We start from the raw sequence: 19,411 nt of genomic DNA on the forward strand, positions 1-19,411 counted from the left end.
TTCAGTAGGACAGCCTTTCTCACCCCAAAAGGAGCAAAGTTGTGTCTGTGAGTGCAAGTGACTAGAATTAATAATAACAATAGTGAACATTTATTCAGAGCTTCATAAGTACCAAATACTATCTTATGAAGCAGGTACCATTATCACCCCCATTTCACAGATGAGAAAACTGATGCCCAGAGAGGTGAGGAATGTTCAGAGCCCCACGCAGTGAGGCGTGGGGCTGGGAGCTGACCTCTGGAAGTTAGCTCCCCTTATGTCCCCTGCAGTACTGACTTCTGCCAAGGAGATGCCTTGCTCTCCCCTGAGGCTTGTTAATAGGCCTACACTCAATCCAGGAACACCTGAGACCAATCAAAGCTGACACCAAAGTTACCCATGCCTCTGCTCTTTCTAGCACCTCAAACTGCCCCAAGAAGCCAGGGGTCTGTGATGCTGAGTAATGGAAAATGAGTTAGGTAACTTTGTTGTTACAAGTTGAACTGTGTCCCCCAAAAGGAGATGTTCAAGTCCTAACATCTGGTACCTATGAATGTGACTTTATTTGGAAATATGTTCTCTGCAGTTGTAATCAAGTTAAAATGAGGTCATACTGGATTAGGATGGCTCTAAATCCAAAGACTGGTGTCCTTATAAGGAGAGGGAGATTTGTAAACTACAGATAAACACAGGCGGAGGCCATGTGATTACAGAGGCAGATATTGGAGTGATGTGTCTACAAGCCAAGGAACCCCAAGGATTGACAGCAACTACCAGCAGCTGGGAGAGAGGCATGGAAGAGAGTCTCCCTCAGAGCCTCCAGAAGAAACCAATCCTGCTAACAACCTTGATTTTGGACTTTTGGCCTCATGAGCTGTGAGAGAATAAATTTCTATTGTTTTAAACCACACAGCTGGTGGTAATTTGCTATGGCGGCCCCAGCAAACTAATACAGTCACTTTCTCAAATCTCTTCAACCAGCCCTGTCATTTTGCTGGTTCCCACATTAATGACTTAAATAAATCTTTGACATGTGGTCACTACCTAGTTGTATGCAAACCTTTCTGAAAATGACACTTTGCCATGGCATAGACACAGAACTATTACTTCAGTTCACTCTGCCCATGGTCTGCTAAGCCACGGGCCCCCACTGCCCATCCCTCTGTCCCAGGCAACGGGATGCCAGGACACGGGGACCGCCCAGGCCGAGCAGCCCTGTGGATGGCACTCCACCCAGATGGTGGCAGCAGGGAAACAGTCCTCTGTCTTGGTCTTTTTTAGCATCTGGAGGGCAGAGGCAGCCTGGCAACAGAAAGCTGAGAGATGGAGGGCTAGGGGAGAGGGGACCTTTCCAATCCTGGCCACATCTGAGGAGCTGGGCAAAGAAAATACTAGTAACCTCGTGCCAGGGGTGATGGGGGCTGGGGCTTCGTGACACGAAGCAGACGGCCAAACAGCCCACTGAGGACAGTGAGGTCATCTGGAGGCTGACTCACTGAGGCTGGCAGTGAAGAGTGTGCATGGCAGAAGTCAGCTCCCCCTGAACCCTGAGCAGGGTGCACAGGGTGGGCCTGGGCGTCGGGCGCCTTGTCCTTCATCCTGGGGCTTGTTACCAAGGCTCATCTCATTTCTCATGACACCTTCAGGGCTGAGGCAGGTGGTGAGATGCGAGTGGGGCAGCGGGCTGGGTTTGAGGTCATGTCCTTCATTTATTCACTGTGTGATCAGGAATAAGAATCTGACCATCAGCTTCCTTATTAGGAAAATTACCACCTTTCCCACTAGTTCCCAGGAAGCCTCGATGGACTCAGGGCCGAGAAAGCACCTCACAAAGGGCCTGGTGTAAAACTGGCACATAAATGCTAAAAAAAAAAAAAAAAAATTAAGTCATCCTCAAATGCAACTCCCTTGGCTTTTTTGAGGAAATCACTCTGAGCAAGGAGGGTGAGAGGTGAAAGCAATTAAGTAATTTTTTTCCCAAAAATGGAAAATATCTTTTAATTTACAAAACTTACTGCATTTCACGAATTCTAAGATGCACATTCCCCCCCACCCACCACCACATATTAACATCTCAAAAACCCAGATATTGGTGATGTAATTTGGTAGTGGTTTTTCTTCATGGTAGTATATAAAATAATGGTGTCTTTCAAGCAATGGCATCTTAGACTTATGGAACTTGGTCTAAAATTGATACATGCTCATTGTATAAAGTTTAGACCACAGAAGTATACATAATAAAGGTTCCCCAAATTCCATTCCCCAGAGACCACCACCACCCTGAAGACAGCCCACTTTGTGTGGAAGTGCACGTTTCTGTTTTTGTTCTCTTTAATCGCCCAGCAAATCTCCGCAGACCAGTCACCCACACCTCCTCCAGTGCACCAGAACCAAATTAATGCTTACCTAAAGAGGGCAACACATTACATACTTGGATTTTGTGATCAGACACCTTCCCAAGCCCCACCCCACGGGGCTGGCGCCTCCCCGCTGCCCAGCCCTGTCTGGAGCGCAGTGCCCTGTGCCGACCAGAAGGTGTGGCGCTGAGGGACTCCATGACTTAAGCCTTTTAAAAAATGTACGTGCAGTGCAGTTTGTAGTTTTACCAGTTGCAAGTGACTAAAACAGGGAGGGACGGGGCCTGGTCTGGAAAGAGAGAAAGCGGTGGGAAATCAGAAATGTGTGTCTTATGCAAGGACAGGCTTTTTAACCCATGATATGATTTCGCAGAGCCATCAGGAGCCCTCACGCGCAGCTCTGTGCCAACTTAACCAAACGGGGAAGAAGGAGGCACACGGCGTCAACGTTCATGAACAGGTAGCGGCTGTCAGGAACACTGGACTGTGAAAGAGTCTGAGAATCACGTTTTTCAAAGGAGGAGGGGAAAGTGACTTGTCCAAGGTCATTTCTCTAGTGATCGGCGGAACCTGCCTGGAATCCGCTCTAGTCCATCGGCAAAAGCAAACCTGGGGCTTTTTCTACCATGTCACATGGCCTCCAAGGGGATGATGCCTTCTGCTCCCATCGGGCTACACGCAAAGTCTGCTCGGCCGAGTCTACCTGCATGGTCCTCTGTGGATCACAACTTCAACAGAAGACTGAAATGAGAGGCCAGGGGAAGGAGGCAGGGAACATAGCAGCCTGGGGGCCCGCTGGTTATGAATGAGACTTCTGTTTGCCTGCCCCGTGCGTCTGGAATTTTGTATGAAAACAATGAACTGGAAGGAGGTGAAAGCGTGCTCCCCAAAGCAAGGCCACCACACTCCCCTGCCCCACACTCCCACCTCGCCTTATAAAAGACCTGCTTTGTTTCAAGCAAAGCAAAGGAGAAGCTGGGGAATACGCTGAGATTTGGGGGAGTTCAGGTGTTTGGGGCTGACATTGCCAACGTCTGGGACGAGGCAGCCATCAGAAAAATCGGGAGCCAAACTAGAACCTGGGATTTCAAACAACAATCATCTTCATGACAGCCCTCATGTTTACGTCATGCTTTACACAAACTTGCAAAATGCTTCCTCAGGCCTTTTCTCAACAGAGCAAGAGCTTGGGGAGGGAGCATCAATTCCTTCAGCCTTCTCGCTTGCTGTCCGGGCGGCACTGCTTTGTCCATGACCGTCCCCATCCCTGCAAGTTGGGCAGGCTGGGCTGGGGTCCCGGCTTCCTCACCTGCTGGTTTCAAGACCTTGTGCGGGTTAATGGGTCGTGATGCCAGCTGCGTGAGGGCATTTGAGAGTGGCTGCCCGGCAGGATGGCTGTGAGGGCTGAACAAGCTCCTAGGTAAGGGCCTGGCTCATGGCAAGACCTCAGTCGATGCTGGCCACTGGTTGTTCCAGCTAGTAAGAGGCTTACAGTAAGGCTGGGGGTATGGCCTAGCCTGGAAGCACCTGGGTAGGTCTCCGGATGTAACTCCTGCCCAGATCTGGGGTGTGTGGGGGTGTCTGGGTGGAGGGGGGAGCGTCATGTGAGGCAGGCTATGGACTGAGTGATGCTGCAGGGAGGGTGGGGTCCACAGGGTTGGGGTCACTAGTTGACAGAGTCCGGCTTTCACTAAAGTGTACAGCTTTTCACTAAAGTGAAAAAAAAAAAGTGACACACCAGTACTGAGATCTAATGAGGGCCAGATTACATCACTCCTCTTCCTCAACCCTCCCCGGGGTCCTCATCTCAGTCAGAGAAATAGTTACAATCCTTTCAGTGGCCCGTAGGGCTTGCGTCCCCACTACCTGTCTGACCTCCCTTCCACACTTGCCTCCTCACTTGCACTCAAACATGACAAGCATGCTCCTGCCTCAGGGCTCTTGCACAAGCTGCTCTGTCTGCCAGATTATGTTCTTTCCCCTAGATATTCACGCAGCTCCCTCATTTCCTTCAGACCTCTGCTCAAACACCACTTTTTCAAAGAGGGCTTCTTTGACAACTTTTTTTTTGGCTGTGCCGCTCGGCTTGTGGGATCTTAGTTCCCCAATGTGCGGAGTCCTAACCACAGGACCACCAGAGAATTCCCTGCAGGTCGTTCATCAGATCATGACACATTTTATCACATAAACAAGTTTGCTCTTTCTCTCTCTCCACTAGAATCTAAGTTTCATGAAGATAAGGATTTTGTTTGGTTAACTTGCTAGTGCTTAGCAGTATGCCTAGCATGCAATTGGTGCTCAAAAAATATTTGTTGAAATGAACAAACCACCGTGGTCTGCCATGAGTCATTTTTCATTGCCTAGAACTGATATTTCTTGGCAATTGCTTTATGCCAGGCATTGGACTAAGCCCTTGCCATTACTATTATTACCCCATTTTATAGATGAGAAAACTGTACCTCAAAGGTTGGTTTCCTTACCCAGTAATAATGGCAGAGCCAGAACTGTATCTAGTTCTGACGACCCCAGAGTGTGGGTTCCTAGCAACACGATACTCATTCCTGATGCACCAGGAGTCTGAAAAGATAAACACCAGAACTATAGTAGGCTCACAGCTGATCTGTATCCCTTCTTCATATTTTTCTAAATTTGTCTTCCCCAGTAAGCAGGTATTAATTTTATAATGAGAGAAAAAAAGAAGTTGATCTGCTTGTCCATCCGTCCACCAGGCCTGACCACAAAGGTGGGACCCTAAAGAGGAAGGTTACCCACTGCTCTTCTGGGAGCCTCTGAATTCCAGAATCTCTGGGAACCTGATTAAGAGCAGGAGGGATCTAAGGACCCCTGCACAGATGATGGTGGCAGAAAGACAACTTTCAGGTCAGCTGTGAGGATTGCAACTATTACCAGAAGCAGCAAGTGCTAAGATGGAAGAGAAATGTCTCTACAAGTGCAACTGTGCAACTTCTTTTCCGATTCTGGCACCACACAGACAGTAAAAATGCTTCAAGGTCTGATACCAGCTTAAATCTATGCCACCTTCCCCAAGTTGTGCTTGGCTGTGAAGCTGTGACAAGGCTTGCATTTTTCACCCAGAACCAGCAGGTCAACTTTTCCAAGAAGACAACCCAGTTCCCCACCTTGGTGTGGGTTTCTATCCCTGCAGGGTCTGGTCAGGAGGAAAAGGATGCTGTGACAACTCTGTGACTAAATCCTCCAATAGTCAGTGAGCACCGTGGTAGGGTCAAGAAACCAGCACTTCCGGTAAAAAAGTTAAAAGCTAAGAGCATGTCCTGTTCTTAGGGAATACAAACTAAGGAAAAGGAACACGATGGAAGAGTTGACATTCTCCGACAGTTTAGGGGAAAAGTGTGTGTTAGTGTACACATACACAGAGAGTGATAAAGCAAATGGGGCAAAGTGTAAACAGTCAGTGAATCTGGGTGAACGGTAAATGTTGAGCTCCTTGTGCTATTCTTATGTCTTTATTTTTTTTTTTATTTTTTGTGGTACGCGGGCCTCACTGTTGTGGCCTCTCCCGTTGCGGAGCATAGGCTCCGGACACGCAGGCTCAGCGGCCATGGCTCACGGGCCCAGCCGCTCCACGGCATGTGGGATCTTCCCGGACTGGGGCACGAACCCGTGTCCCCTGCATCGGCAGGCGGACTCTCAACCACTGCGCCACCAGGGAAGCCCTCCTTGTGCTATTCTTGCAATGTTTCTGAGTTTGAAATCACATCAGAATAAAAAGTTACAAAGAAAAAGAAGGGTATGTGTGCTGAATTAACTAACGCATTCAGCTTAGTGTTTAGAGAAGCTGAACTAAGGGTCTAATTCCTTTTCTTGTGCTGAACTCACCCAGGAAATGGAGAAAACTGTAATCATCTCATTCCTCCTCTTCCCATTGGTCACACTGGACCATCGTAAGCTTCCTGGTATGGGAAACATCCTGCTTGGACAAGAGCTTTGATCATAAAAATGCAGTAAATGCCCTGAGCCTGAGATTGGAATCTTTGGAAGGGACTGTAGGAGGCGGAAGGGGAAACTTGGTACCTCCCCACAGGGAGGTCAAGGCGGGGTCAACATGGAGAAAATCTGAAAACTCACAGGGCAGAGTGTGATGGTGCTGGAGGGCGGCAAAGGCGAGTGAGGCACAGCCCTGCCATTAGGAGCTCACAGTTTAATGGGGGGTTGAAGCTACACACAGGTGACCCCTGGGGTGGAAAGTGCTGGGGGAGGAGAAAGGTCACAGAAAAAGTCCTCCAGGGGCTGAGGGCAGGGAGGCTGCTTCGGGTATTTTTGAAGGACACTGGGAGACGGAGAGAGAAACTCCCTGCATAGAATGCGGCCTCGTGATAACTTCCCTTTCTGCTGAAGCCAGTTCTGCACAACCAAAAGTGTGAATCCTCCCCTGCAATGGGGCAGCCTTTGCACACCCAGCTCCCTCTGTCTCAACTATTTCTGCCACCTTAAATCCCCTCTTCCTGGTGTCCCCCCAAACCCGGCTCTTCCTCCAGGCCTAGCTCCAGTGTGTGTGAAACCACTCACACACCTGCCACTTTCCTATCTTCCCCCTGCAATGCCTTCCTGTAATGTCCGCAATAAGTTCAAATCTTTCCTGCCCTTCAAGGCCTGTCTGAGCCTTGCCCCCTGCAAATTTCTCAAGCTGCTCCCTGGAGAAGTCATTTGATTCTGAAAGGAGAGGCATCGGTATGACTCAGTGGTTCAAACATTTAATGCTTCCTCAGGAGGCACGGGGGAAGCTCTTTTGAACTGACCAATCCTACCACACTCTTTGCACTGCTGATCCTTCTGGGAGCCACTTTTGAAAATCCCGACAAAGCACTGCTGCACTCCGCCTTGTCACATGGCACGGACAGCTGGGGGAGTCAACTCACTGGGCCTTAGGCCAGCCTGGGCAGGTGCATTCCTTAGCAGAAGAGAAGTCCTGAAAGGAGGAGGTGAGTTCTGGGTGGCAAAGAGATCAGAACTAGGACGGGTGCAGTTAGAGAAACAGGGACTTAGGACTCTGATGGCAAGGGACACTTTCTGTTATGAAATGCTGCCACATGTGGTCGTGTGCTCCCTGTTGCACAAGGGAGCCAAGTGAAAGTGGGGAAGCGTATAAAGATTTGTTTCGGCCCACAGCAGAAACTCCCAAATGTCCAACCCTCAGGGCAGTCTCCAGTGGTCTAGGGGGACCTGAGAAAAATAAGGGCAGCATGCTGAGGGCTTCATAAAGTTAGCCCATTGAAAGGACTGTTCCTTTGCAGGCCTCTCACTGTTGTGGCCTCTCCCGCTGCAGAGCACAGGCTCCGGACGTGCAGGCTCAGTGGCCATGGCTCACGGGCCCAGCCGCTCCGTGGCATGTGGGATCTTCCCGGACCGGGGCACGAACCCGCGTCCCCCGCATCGGCAGGCGCACTCTCAAGCACTGCGCCACCAGGGAAGCCCGGACTGTTCCTTTTTTGATACAGGTCCCAGAGTCCGAAAAGCTCTGAAAACCCAGTCTTTGGTTTGGCACCAAAACTCAACTGGCAGATAATCCTGTCCTGAACCGACACATGGTTATTTATAGCTTTTACTTATTCCACTTAGTTGAATATTCATGTGGTTCACTGCAGAAATTTTACATATTATGAAGTATTGTATGTACCACATTACCTTTTTAAAAAAATTATTTTATTTATTTTATTGCACTGGGTCTTAGCTGTGGCATGTATGTGGGATCTAATTCTCTGACCAGGGATCGAACCCGGGCCCCCTGCACTGGGAGCACAGAGTCTTAACCACTGTGCCACCAGGGAAATCCCCACATTACCTTTCAAAATGTAAAAACTTTCAATTCCAAAACAAATCTGGCTTCCAGGGTTTCATAAGGAACTGTGGAACACTACTATTACGTGCATTCTATTTTTTAGAGTGAAAGTAAATAGTAGCTGTGGCTTGTTACGTTTTTAATAAAAATTGAAAATGTTATTGCTTGGCAAAAGAAAAAAGTTGGCAACCCTATGTCTAGTTCCAAATTTCTGGAACATTTTATTGTTCTAAGTCCAACCCTGGCATAAGGCATTTCTGATGCTTTACAAATCTAGGCTTGATTAGAACAGAGCTTGCCAGCTAGTTAGTCACACTGGCCAAAAAGAGCCTGCAGACATGTTTCATTTGCTTCACACAGTGCATTCTCCCCTCCCATCTGGAAAATGAACATGAAGTCCAGTTTCCAGTTCCTCTTGAAAATTCAGAAGCTGTTAACAACAGTCCTGCATGGCATATAATCAGCTGGAGTCAAGCGGCAGGTGGCCTCCGCTGCTTTCTAGTCAATCCCTCTCTGCAGACTGTAACACCCAGTTTGTATTTTTTGTTGTGTTCTGTTTTTTAATATTTTATTTACTTATTTATTTGGTTGCGCCGGATCTTAATTGAGGCTGGCGGGCTCCTTAGTTGCAGCTCACCAGCTCATTAGTTGTGGCATACAAACTCTTAGTTGTGGCATGCATGTGGGATCTAGTTCTCTGACCAGGGATCGAACCCAGGCCCCCTGCATTGGGAGTGCGGATTCTTAACCACTGTGCCACCAGGAAAGTCCCTAGAACACCCAGTTTGGTCCACTGTCACTGGACAGACATACTAGAAGAGACTACGTTAAGACTGCTGGTCAGGCTTCCCTGGTGGCGCAGTGGTTAAGAATCTGCCTGCTAGGGCTTCCCTGGTGGCGCAGTGGTTGAGAGTTCGCCTGCTGATGCAGGGGACGCCGGTTCGCGCCCCGGTCCGGGAAGACACCACATGCCGCGGAGTGGCTGGCCCCGTGAGCCATGGCCGCTGAGCCGGCGCGTCCGGAAGCTGTGCTCCGCAACGGGAGAGGCTTCAGCAGCGAGAGGCCCGCATACCGCAAAAAAAAAAGAAAAAAAAAAAAAGAATCTGCCTGCCAATGCAGGGGACAGGGGTTTGAGCCCTGGTCTGGGAAGATCCCACATGCCACAGAGCAACTAAGCCCGTGTGCCACAACTACCGAGCCTGTGCTCTAGAGCCCACGAGCCACAACTACTGAAGCCCGCGTGCCTAGAGCCCGCAACAAGAGAAGCCGCCACAATGAGAAGCCTGCACACCGCAACAACATGTAGCCCCCGCTAGCCGCAACTAGAGAAAAAGCCCGCATGCAGCAACGAAGACCCAACCCAGCCAAAAATTAAAAAAAAAAAAAAAAGACTGCTGGTCACCAGCTCCATATAGGAACTGCCCTAGCCAATACCTCCACAAAACTAGGAGGCTGCTGCTCTAGGGAAGGCCAGGAGCAGAGAATTTTGGGAGGCTAGGAGGCCAAGAGCAACTTGCTTGGCTCAGTGATCTCCTTAGCTGATGACACAAAAGAACGTGCTTGATTAGGAATTCCTTCTCACTTTCACAGCAACTCCGGCCAAAGCTGCAATTATCAGGAATATTGTCAGCCTGCCTGAGGCTCAGCTGCTGAAAGCCTGTAACATGGTCCTTAGTCCACAAGAATGACAGCATTTCAAAATATGGTATTAATGAATTTAAAACATCTATTTTAAAAAAAGGCACAATACAAAGCAAAATAAAGATAGTGATTTTTGGTTACTCAACTGGTGATTTTTGGTTACTCAACTGACACCTGTCCAACCAGAGTCAACACTTTGGTCACAGTGGAGTTTGCATAGGTAAACTATGCCACTCTTATAGAGATGGTCTATTTAATCAGAACTCTTTTCTTCAAATACAAGGCATGGAAGACAACATATGAAACACCCATGTACCTGTCATCCCAAATGAACGCGTGCCTCTTAAAAAATTAATTAATTTGTGGCTGCGTTGGGTCTTCACTGCTGCGCATGGGCCTTTCTCTGGTGTGGCAAGCAGGAGCTACTTTTCCTTGCAGTGCGTGGGTTTCTCATTGCAGTGGCTTCTCTTGTTGCAGAGTATGGGCTCTAGGAGTTCAGGCTTCAGTAGTTGTGGCTCGCGGGCTCTGAGCGCAGGCTCAGTAGTTGTGGCACACGGGCTTAGCTGTTCCGTGGCATGTGGGATCTTCCCGGACCAGGGCTTGAACCAGTGTCCCCTGCATTGGCAGGCGGATTCTTAACCACTGCGCCACCAGGGAAGCCCTACCCTTCCCACTTTTGACAAATGATATTAATCTTTTTCAGCTACTTTGAATACTTTTGAAAAGAAGATATGCAGGACTCCCTATATCATATAGAATGCATTAAAAAAAACTTTAGGGCAATTTTAGGTTCACAGAAAAACTGAGTGGAACACAGCATGTGTTTTTAAAAAAATTAATTAATTTATTTATTTTTGGCTGCATTGGGTCTTTGTTGCTGCGCACACACTTTCTCTTTAGTTGCGGCGAGCGGGGTCTATATTCTTCGTTGAGGTGTGTGGGCTTCTCATTGTGGTGGCTTCTCCTCCTGTGGAGCACGGGCTCTAGGCGCGCGGACTTCAGTAGTTGTGTCTTGCGGGCCCTAGAGCGCACGTTCTGTAATTGTGGCGCATGGGCTTAGTTGCTCCGCAGCATGTGGAATCTTCCCAGACCAGGGCTCGAACCCATGTCCCCTGCATTGGCAGGCGGATTCTCAACGAATAAGCCACCAGGGAAGCCCAGTATGCATTTTTTTAAAAAGCCCTGAGGGAAATTCCTATTTACTTTTCACACTTCGAAATAATTTATTATTAATATTATGGACACTGACCAGGAGTTTTGGTTTGGTTATTAGAAAGCTTAGAGCCACATGTGCTGGGTGGCATGAAGTAATCTTTTCCCCTCTCAGCCTTGGCTCAATTTTATATCCTCACTCTTGTCTTACTGTCTTCTTTCCTCTTCCCCTGCTCATTTTAAGCACGCTATTCCATGCTCTAGGTATCTGTGTAGATCACTATAGACCTTATTGAAACAGGCAGGGCATAAACAAATGCTTATTCAGTACCTTTCTACTTGGTAATTGGTAAAAACTAGGTGCAGCTCTTCTCACTGTTATTTAAGCGTATACCTTAAATAAGGCTTAAAGTCTGTACAAAACAAGGTCCTCCCAGTCAAATTTACATTCACGGTAATAGAATGTTCGCTGCCACTCATTGGTTTTATTCCAGACCAGCGGGAGCCACCATCATACGATCTACCAGTGGCTGCCACTAACAACCAGAAAGCAGTGATTCAAGTCCATCTTCAGACTTGGATTTGACTTCCTATATCCAAAAACTTTTTATTGAGTACCTAATATATGCTGTACACTATACTAGGCTCTAGCTATACCAAAACAAGTAAAGCCCCAGCTGCAGCCCTCAAGGAGTTTATAGTCTAGTGGGGAAGACAGAGAAGGAACTGGCAATTATAAACTATAGCCCTGGGAAAGAGGGGTAAGCTGTGAAGAGAGGTCCATCTGTCCAGAGTGTCCAGTAAAAACTGTCCCTGTAGCTTTTCATACAGTGGTGGAAGATAAAGGGCATAGTTTTAAGAGAACAATCTACTTTGGAAACTCTTGATAAAAACTTCTAAATTTAAATTGTAGGTATAACAGTTATCTTGAGGAAGCACAAGCTTGATTATTTGTCATCCAAAGAAATGAATTTCCTAAGTACTCTCTTGCTTTGGAATTTCTACAACTTGTCTGTCATACATCAATTATACAAGGGAAGAATGTAATCCTTACAGAAGTCTCTTTGTTTGCTTTGATACATTTTATAAAATCAAGTCTTCCAACAATTCAGAAGTCTCCCAATGGGAAATCAGGTGAGAAACCAGTCTCCAAACTGGCTCCAAACAATTCCTGCTGCCTCTTGGTGTCCATGCCCTTGACAACCCTGCCAAATTGTACCTGGGTTAATCTGTGTGAGCAACAGAATGTGGCACAGTGATGGTACATCCCTTCAGAGATTCAAAGACTTCCATCCTTTGTGCTCTTCTCTCTTCAATCCCTTGCTCTGGGGGAAGCCAGCTGCTGTTCGAAGCAGCCCTATGGAGAGGCCGCCTTGGTGAGAAAATGAATGGAGCCTTAAGCTAACAACCATCCGAATGAGCTTAGAAAGGCATCCTCTAGTCCCAGCCAACAGCTTGACTGCAACTTCAAGAGAGATCATGGTCTAGATCCACCCAGTTAAGCTGCTCTTGGATCCTTAGAAACTGTGTGAGATAATAAATGTTTGCTATTTTAAGCCGATAAATTTGGGGATAAATTGTTATATAGAAATGGATAACTAAAACAAATTTTGAGGACTTTGCTATAAAATGAGACCAGAAAAAGTATTCAAAGACAGATGATTTAAGCGGGTCGAAGGTTCTATTTACTCCAGGTACTATCACGGTACGTACTCATCTTCACTGATAACAAGGGCTTTATGTGGACACAGCACATATATGTAATTCACCACCTAATTTTTGGCTTAAGTATTTAAAATACAAAGCTTTTTTTTTTTTGGTCTAAAGTTACATAACTAAATAAACTCTTCTCATGGATTTTTGTGTGTCTGATTTTATTAGCTACATACATGAAGTACTAAATTAGAATGTCCCACTTTAAAACTACCAAATTTCGTTTGTGGAAGAAAATGTGATTAGCTCTATATACACTGAGGAAAATAAAAATCTGGTTAAAAATATCCAAAACAGGACTTCCCTGGTGGCGCAGTGGTTGAGAGTCCGTCTGCCGATGCAGGGGACACGGGTTCGTGCCCCGGTCCGGGAAGATCCCACATGCCGCGAAGCGGCTGGGCCCATGAGCCATGGCCACTGAGCCTGCGCGTCCGGAGCCTGTGCTCCGCAACGGAAGAGGCCACAGCAGTGAGAGGCCCGCGAACCGCCAAAAAAAAAAAAAAAAAAACACTAATTCAAAAAGACATATGCACCCTTATGTTCACTGCAACACTGTTTACAACAGGCAAGATCTGAAAACAACCTAAGCGTCCACTGATGGATGAATGGACAAAGAAGATATTGTGTATATACGTAATGGAATAATACTCAGCCGTAACAAAAAATGCTACAATGTGGAGCAGCACTTACAACAACATGGATGGACCTTTAAGGTATTATGCTAAAGTGAAATAAGTCAGACAAAGTATGATATCACTCATATGTGGAATCTAAAAAAATAAAACAAATGAACAAACAAAATAAAACAAAAACAAACTTATAGATACAGAGAATAGATCAGTTGTTACCAGAGGGTAAGGCTGTTGGTGGATGGGCAAAATGGGTGAAGGGGGTTAAATGTATGGTGATGGATGGTAACTAGACTTGTGGTGGCGATCACTTTGTAGTGTATATAGATGTTGAATTATAATGCTGTACACCTGAAAATTATATCTCTATATAAATCCTTCACTAGTTGCAAGGTGCAGTTCAAACCATTTTACAGGGCAAAACTCCAGGACAGTACATAAAACCTTAAAAACGTTTTCCAATTCTAGGAAAATCAATCTCAGATGTTAGTGGTTTGTAAATTCAGGTACTTCTAGAGAAACCAGTCCTGTTCCCCAGACTACTTAGAAGGAAAACTCACCTTTGGCTCTGCAGCCAGATGTCTCTGGGTTGGATGGTTGAAGGTGAGAGGAAATGCACTCCTTTTCTATGGTTCCACAGGTTGCTACGTCTTCCTCTAGTATCCTGTACTGTGACTGGCCCGCTTCCTTGCCTGTATTTCTCCTCTATACCAAAAGCTCTATGACAGCAGGAACTGAATATTGCCAGAACCTGGCACAATGTCTCACATCAGACACTCAAAAAGTATCTGTTAAATGAATGGATGTAAAGCCATCAAAGCCTGGAGACACAACATGGAGTAGCAAAAAAATAATCATCCTCATCCTCAACTTTATAACTTACTGTAATTCTGACCATGAGTCAAAAATTCTCTGGGTTTTCTCCCTGATAGGCAAATTGGTGAGAACGAATTGCTAAGACCTCTTCCAGTATTCTGATTCTACGTATGTATGTACAAAGCATGTTTAAAATTGTAAGACCGATGTTTAAATGAACACACCAGAATTCATAAGTGCAAATGAACATTAACTCCTTTAAACGTAGGTACTTCGACAAGGTACTCATTCAATTACAAAAAGCAACTTAGAATTCTGCTTGTTTCTAATTTAAAGCAAAACCAAATAGCTTTTTAATTTACAAAAGCAACATATATTTACCACTAAAAATAAATCAGAAATCATAAAAAGGGAACAGAATTGACCCTCAATCATACAGATAGAAGCACTAGTGTAGCCTGGATAAAAAATCGTTCTGAGTCCTCCTGCTATAAACATCCTGTATGTCTACATTTTTTTCTTTATAAAACCAAGGTTATTCTACACTGGTAACCTCTTTCTTAATATAGTATGAATATATCCCCACATACTCTGCAAGCACAGCAATCTGTAGCGTGGCAATATTAATTTATTTAACCGATGACCCACTGCTGGATAGTTAGGTTGTTTACCCAACACTATTACAGAAAAATGCTACACTAAATGTCCTGGTAATTAAAATTTTGAACACACAATTATGCCCTCAGAATAAACTTTCAGACGTGAATTTTTTGGGAGGAAGGCTGTACAGTTTTAACACAGTTGACTTGTATGCAGTTTTTTTCCTCTTTGGTAACAGATTTCCATCCTTTTGATAGTAGATGTAATCACTGGAAGCAGCCAAAAGTCACTGGGGGTCAAGTCTGGTGATTGAAGTGAGATCAAGCTAGGCAATACTATTTTTAGTTGAAAGCCTCTGATTATGCAGCAGTGTGACTGGTTTTCATATGTGACTTGGAATTGCTCTTGAAGGCAGGCACAACAGGAATTCCAAACTGTTGTAAGCAATTGGCTCATTTTCAAACTAAGCATATTACTTCCTAAAGACACAACTATAAAAGGGATGAACAGAGCTGGATGCTTTCTTAGGAGTCATTCCACTGCAGTTCTATCTCATTCACACAGAAAGTCTCAACAGTTGAGTCAATCAATTCACTTTAAATAGCTGTACTGGTTCACCTAAAACTTAAATATTTGCAGTATTTATTGACCACTTGACACTTCACATACATTATTTTTAAAATTTTCATACTACCACTAAAAATAGAGATATTATTCTCTCCATTTTATAGATGAGGAAGTAGAGACTCAGAGAAGACAAATGATTTGCCTAAGGCAGAGCCAGTATGCCAATACGGATGTTTTAGCTTTAAACACCACGTTCTTTTCATTTTCTGACCCAGCCACGTGGCACCTTAATATAATTTTTAAATGTGTTATAGGGTTGTTCAATTCTTTTTTTTTTTTTTTTTGCGGTACGCGGGCCTCTCACTGCTGTGGCCTCTCCCGTTGCGGAGCACGGGCTCTGGATGCGCAGGCTCAGTGGCCATGGCTCACCGGCATGTGGGATCTTCCCGGACCGGGGCACAAACCCATGTCCCCTGCATTGGCAGGCGGACTCTCAACCACTGCGCCACCAGGGAAGCCCCCTACTCTTTATTTAACCTGAAAGTAAACTGAACAAAACTGGGGGTACTGCTTATGAATAGGCTCGTTTATATTCTTAAGAAAAACTGGCAGTTCACTACAAAAACCCATTTATTCAATTTGAATAAAGTAAATATTGATGCTAGACTTTACATTTAAAGAGACTTGTCTGGCAAGTGAGTCACGTTTTAACAATAACCATAGTAAAAGGGAAAAAAATTAGAGCAGTAAGTTAAATAAAAGGCTAATAAAACCTGGAGGAAACAGCTCAGTGTTTTCTTTTAAACCCTGAAGAACACCCAACGTACATTATGTTGCATAAAGAGTCATTTCATGAAAAGACTATTAACAATACAATAGTAGAGTCAGTACGAAGAATTTCAATGATATCCAACTCAAAAATGCATAGGGAGAGTAAGGTTATTTTATTAAATCATGCACATCACGTGTGTTAGTGCAAATAGTTTAATCTGTACTCCAGAAATTCTATTGTACTTTATATCTTTACAAAATAGATTTAAAACAATTATTTACTTTAAAAAATGTAATTCTGAAGTTAAGCATTTCAGAACAATATTTGCAATAACCTATATACAGGAGGTACTGGGTACCACTGGCATATTAGCATTCTGTGGTGGAGTGGCTTCCTGCAACAGAAAATGATGAAATGAACTATATGACAGTATTTTCTACAAGTCATTTGTGACTAATTCCTCCATAAATCTAGTGATCCTCCCAACAGCAAACCCCAAATGGCTTAAAATATAACCTTTAAAGTATAAACAATGACTGCCAAACATTACAAGGCAAATTATATCCTAAACTTCTATTTCAATATTCGGCTAGGCCTGTGGATTGCCACAGAACATTCAAGCCAATTCACTGACATTCCCTGTCAGTTTTCACTGACTGAAAAATTTAACTATGTGATACTTTAGGATATTCTATGACCTATATAAACTTCATTGACATAACTGTGGTGCCGCACAAAAACCATAGCTAAACCTTCACTTCCGTGTTTTAAATTTGTAACATCAAGCAGTGTTTAGGTGCTTTACTGTGCATGGAACACTATTAATCTTGGGAATAGTGCTTCTCATTAACAGAACGTCCCAATTAACAACAATAAAAAGAAAATGACCATTTGCCTCCCCAACCAGGAAATCTGTTGGTAGGTAACAACAGCTCACCTCGAACATGAATTAGCTTTGAAATATCATTAACCAAATTAAGTCAGTAAAAGCTTATCTAAAGAGATATTAATTCTTTCTTCAATTAAACATGCTTGGAGGAAGAGATGATAGGAAAAAAAAAGTCATGCTTCCTAAAATGCTGTATATGAGAAAGTAACTTGGCTTTTAAAGAAAATATCTCTTTAAATACATGAGGTTTAATAAATTACATTCCAATTGACTCAACAGTTTGGTTTACTGCACTGAAACTGTATAATTACTATGTTTTTGCTCCCAGAAATACTTCAGTTTGCTCAAGAAAATACACACTCTCATGGAAAGTTTTTCAAAGTTGATGTCCTCCACATCATCAAGTCACATTAAGGCTGAACAAACGTGCATATATTCCCCAAATTATCACTAGAACAGAGTATTTTCCAAGTGTATTTCTCCTTAAAAAAAAAAAAAAAAAATCCACGCAAATAGTTGTCTCTAAGTCTTGTTCCCAATAGCTCAGTGGTTTTATAACAAGTAAAAATGGCGTAAATATGTAAAAAATATATATATATATGTGTATATATTCAAACTGATAGGCACTGAGCACACAGGGCCTCTCTTCCCATGTATGTATCAGTTGTTTGGTTTGGGTAGTTATCGAATCAAAAAAAATGAGTTATCTGGCCATTAGAATTCAGAGTAAAATACCCATAAATTTAATGTTATAAATAATTTGGTGTACCAAGAAGCCTACTTTAGGCCACCATAATATTCAGAATTTCAACATACTAATTTAAAAATTACATGAAAAATTGCAAGCAAATTATTGCTTACAGTAGAATAAAGTCACAATTTTATATCCTCTTTATAGACAGATACATTTTATATAATTTAAAGCAATGACCCTACAGCTGTATTCTTGCACTTCTGCTGTTTTAAGAGGTAAAAAGGAAGAAAATGGTTCTGGTTTGTCCCCAGCATGAGTGTGGTGCCAGCTTCTAGAGGGAGGACGGTGTACGGACTCAAGAAACGCTCTCATGGAGAAGCTCTGGCCAGACCTGGCACGTACAGCACGATGGCTGTCACCGCAACCAGGGCAGCCAACATGGGCATCCAGGGCCAGGGTTTCTGTGTGGAAAGAAACCAAGAGTCAAAATCACATTCTCCCTTCTTTTTTCATACCTATTAACCCCTTGGTTCCAGAGAGTCCTGAATACTTGACAGAATATTAGAAAAACCTTATCTTTGCATAAGAATACATTTTAAAAAAAGAAAAAAAGGTGAGGGAGTGCAGGTGTGAGGAGAGCCATAATAGCAGGAGCTGTTTTAGAGGACCATTGTGTGGAAGCCGAATACATTGCAGGAAACTCTTGGGCAGTTTTCAGTTTTCTTTGAAGCCTAATAGTGAGTACTCTAAGAAACTCTTTGAGCTCAGCCTGTTTTATTTACTCGGGTATCCACATATGACAGCTAACTGATGTCCATAAATGCCTGGAGTATGTTTCTGCCTAAAATGTTTATTTCTTGATAAAAACCAGACTCACATGTTGGCATAGTTTTATATAAGGGGCTGGTGGGTAAGGTGATAGAAAGAAAATGGTCTAAGCTTTGATCCTCTAATCTTAAACCACAGAAGACAAAATCAGAAGGGGTTCAAGATGGCAAAGTGATGTTAGGGACCCTGCTTATCTGATGCTTTTGGTAAAGACCATGTCCAGGGTAATAAAGCCACGTGATCATCTCATATGCTCTACTAACCAGTATGCTTGTTGGAGGTGAGCATGGATGGGCTGTTCTCTGTTAACTATCAGAGGGCTTTACAATATCAATTTGTTTTGTTTGAAAACTTTATTTTCACTAGTGTTCTGAGTTGTATTGAGAAAGCTAGCTTTTAAAGAAATATTGTGATGTTGTAGATCAGGGCTCAGAAAGACATGGGACAGGCTGATACTCTCACAAGTAAATGCATACTGAGGTTGAGATTGTGAGCCAATGGTCCATTATGCCACTCTCATCCTTTTTCATCTTCTTAGCCACAGTGTAATATAGGCAAAGGGTTGAAACAATGAAACTCTACACCATGGAAAAGAAGAGGGAAGGGAGGAGGGGGAAGAAAGCTTGCTGAAAACTTCAAAGAGGCAAACTCTTCATTTCTCATTCAGAGCTGATTAAACATAGAATTGGGAAGGGGGTACTAAGCTGCAGCAATTCACAGTTTACTCCGGTTTGCTAGAGACAAAGACTCAGTTAAAGGCAGCATATTAACATCTGGTTAGGTTGGAATTAATTCATAGTTAGCTTTACTACAAAAGAAACAAGACAATATGTTATATGATTAGTTGATCATTCAGTTCATTTGTATGACACAATACATAGCATATTAAATGAAGGGTTTGCTTCAGGTAACAAAATACCTGTGTGGTTTTGCCATGCACTATATTACAAATATGG

The 19,411-nt window shown here is 44.1% G+C and overlaps 1 protein-coding gene across 46 annotated transcripts in view; it reads right to left on the bottom strand.

Annotated features, from left to right (window-relative positions):
- Nucleotides 1–14,363: 14,363 nt before the first annotated feature.
- Nucleotides 14,364–19,411, bottom strand: part of SLMAP (sarcolemma associated protein) — a 149,420-nt gene continuing 144,372 nt past the window's right edge. For all 46 annotated transcript variants that reach the window (XM_060308518.1, XM_060308519.1, XM_060308512.1 and 43 more), the window contains one exon: nucleotides 14,364–18,088. In XM_060308518.1, the coding sequence (XP_060164501.1) occupies nucleotides 17,996–18,088 (93 nt within the window). In that variant the 3' untranslated portion in view covers nucleotides 14,364–17,995. The remainder of the gene's footprint in view (nucleotides 18,089–19,411) is intronic.

This window comes from Globicephala melas, chromosome 11, assembly GCF_963455315.2.
Source record: "Globicephala melas chromosome 11, mGloMel1.2, whole genome shotgun sequence".
Taxonomy (NCBI): domain Eukaryota; kingdom Metazoa; phylum Chordata; class Mammalia; order Artiodactyla; family Delphinidae; genus Globicephala; species Globicephala melas.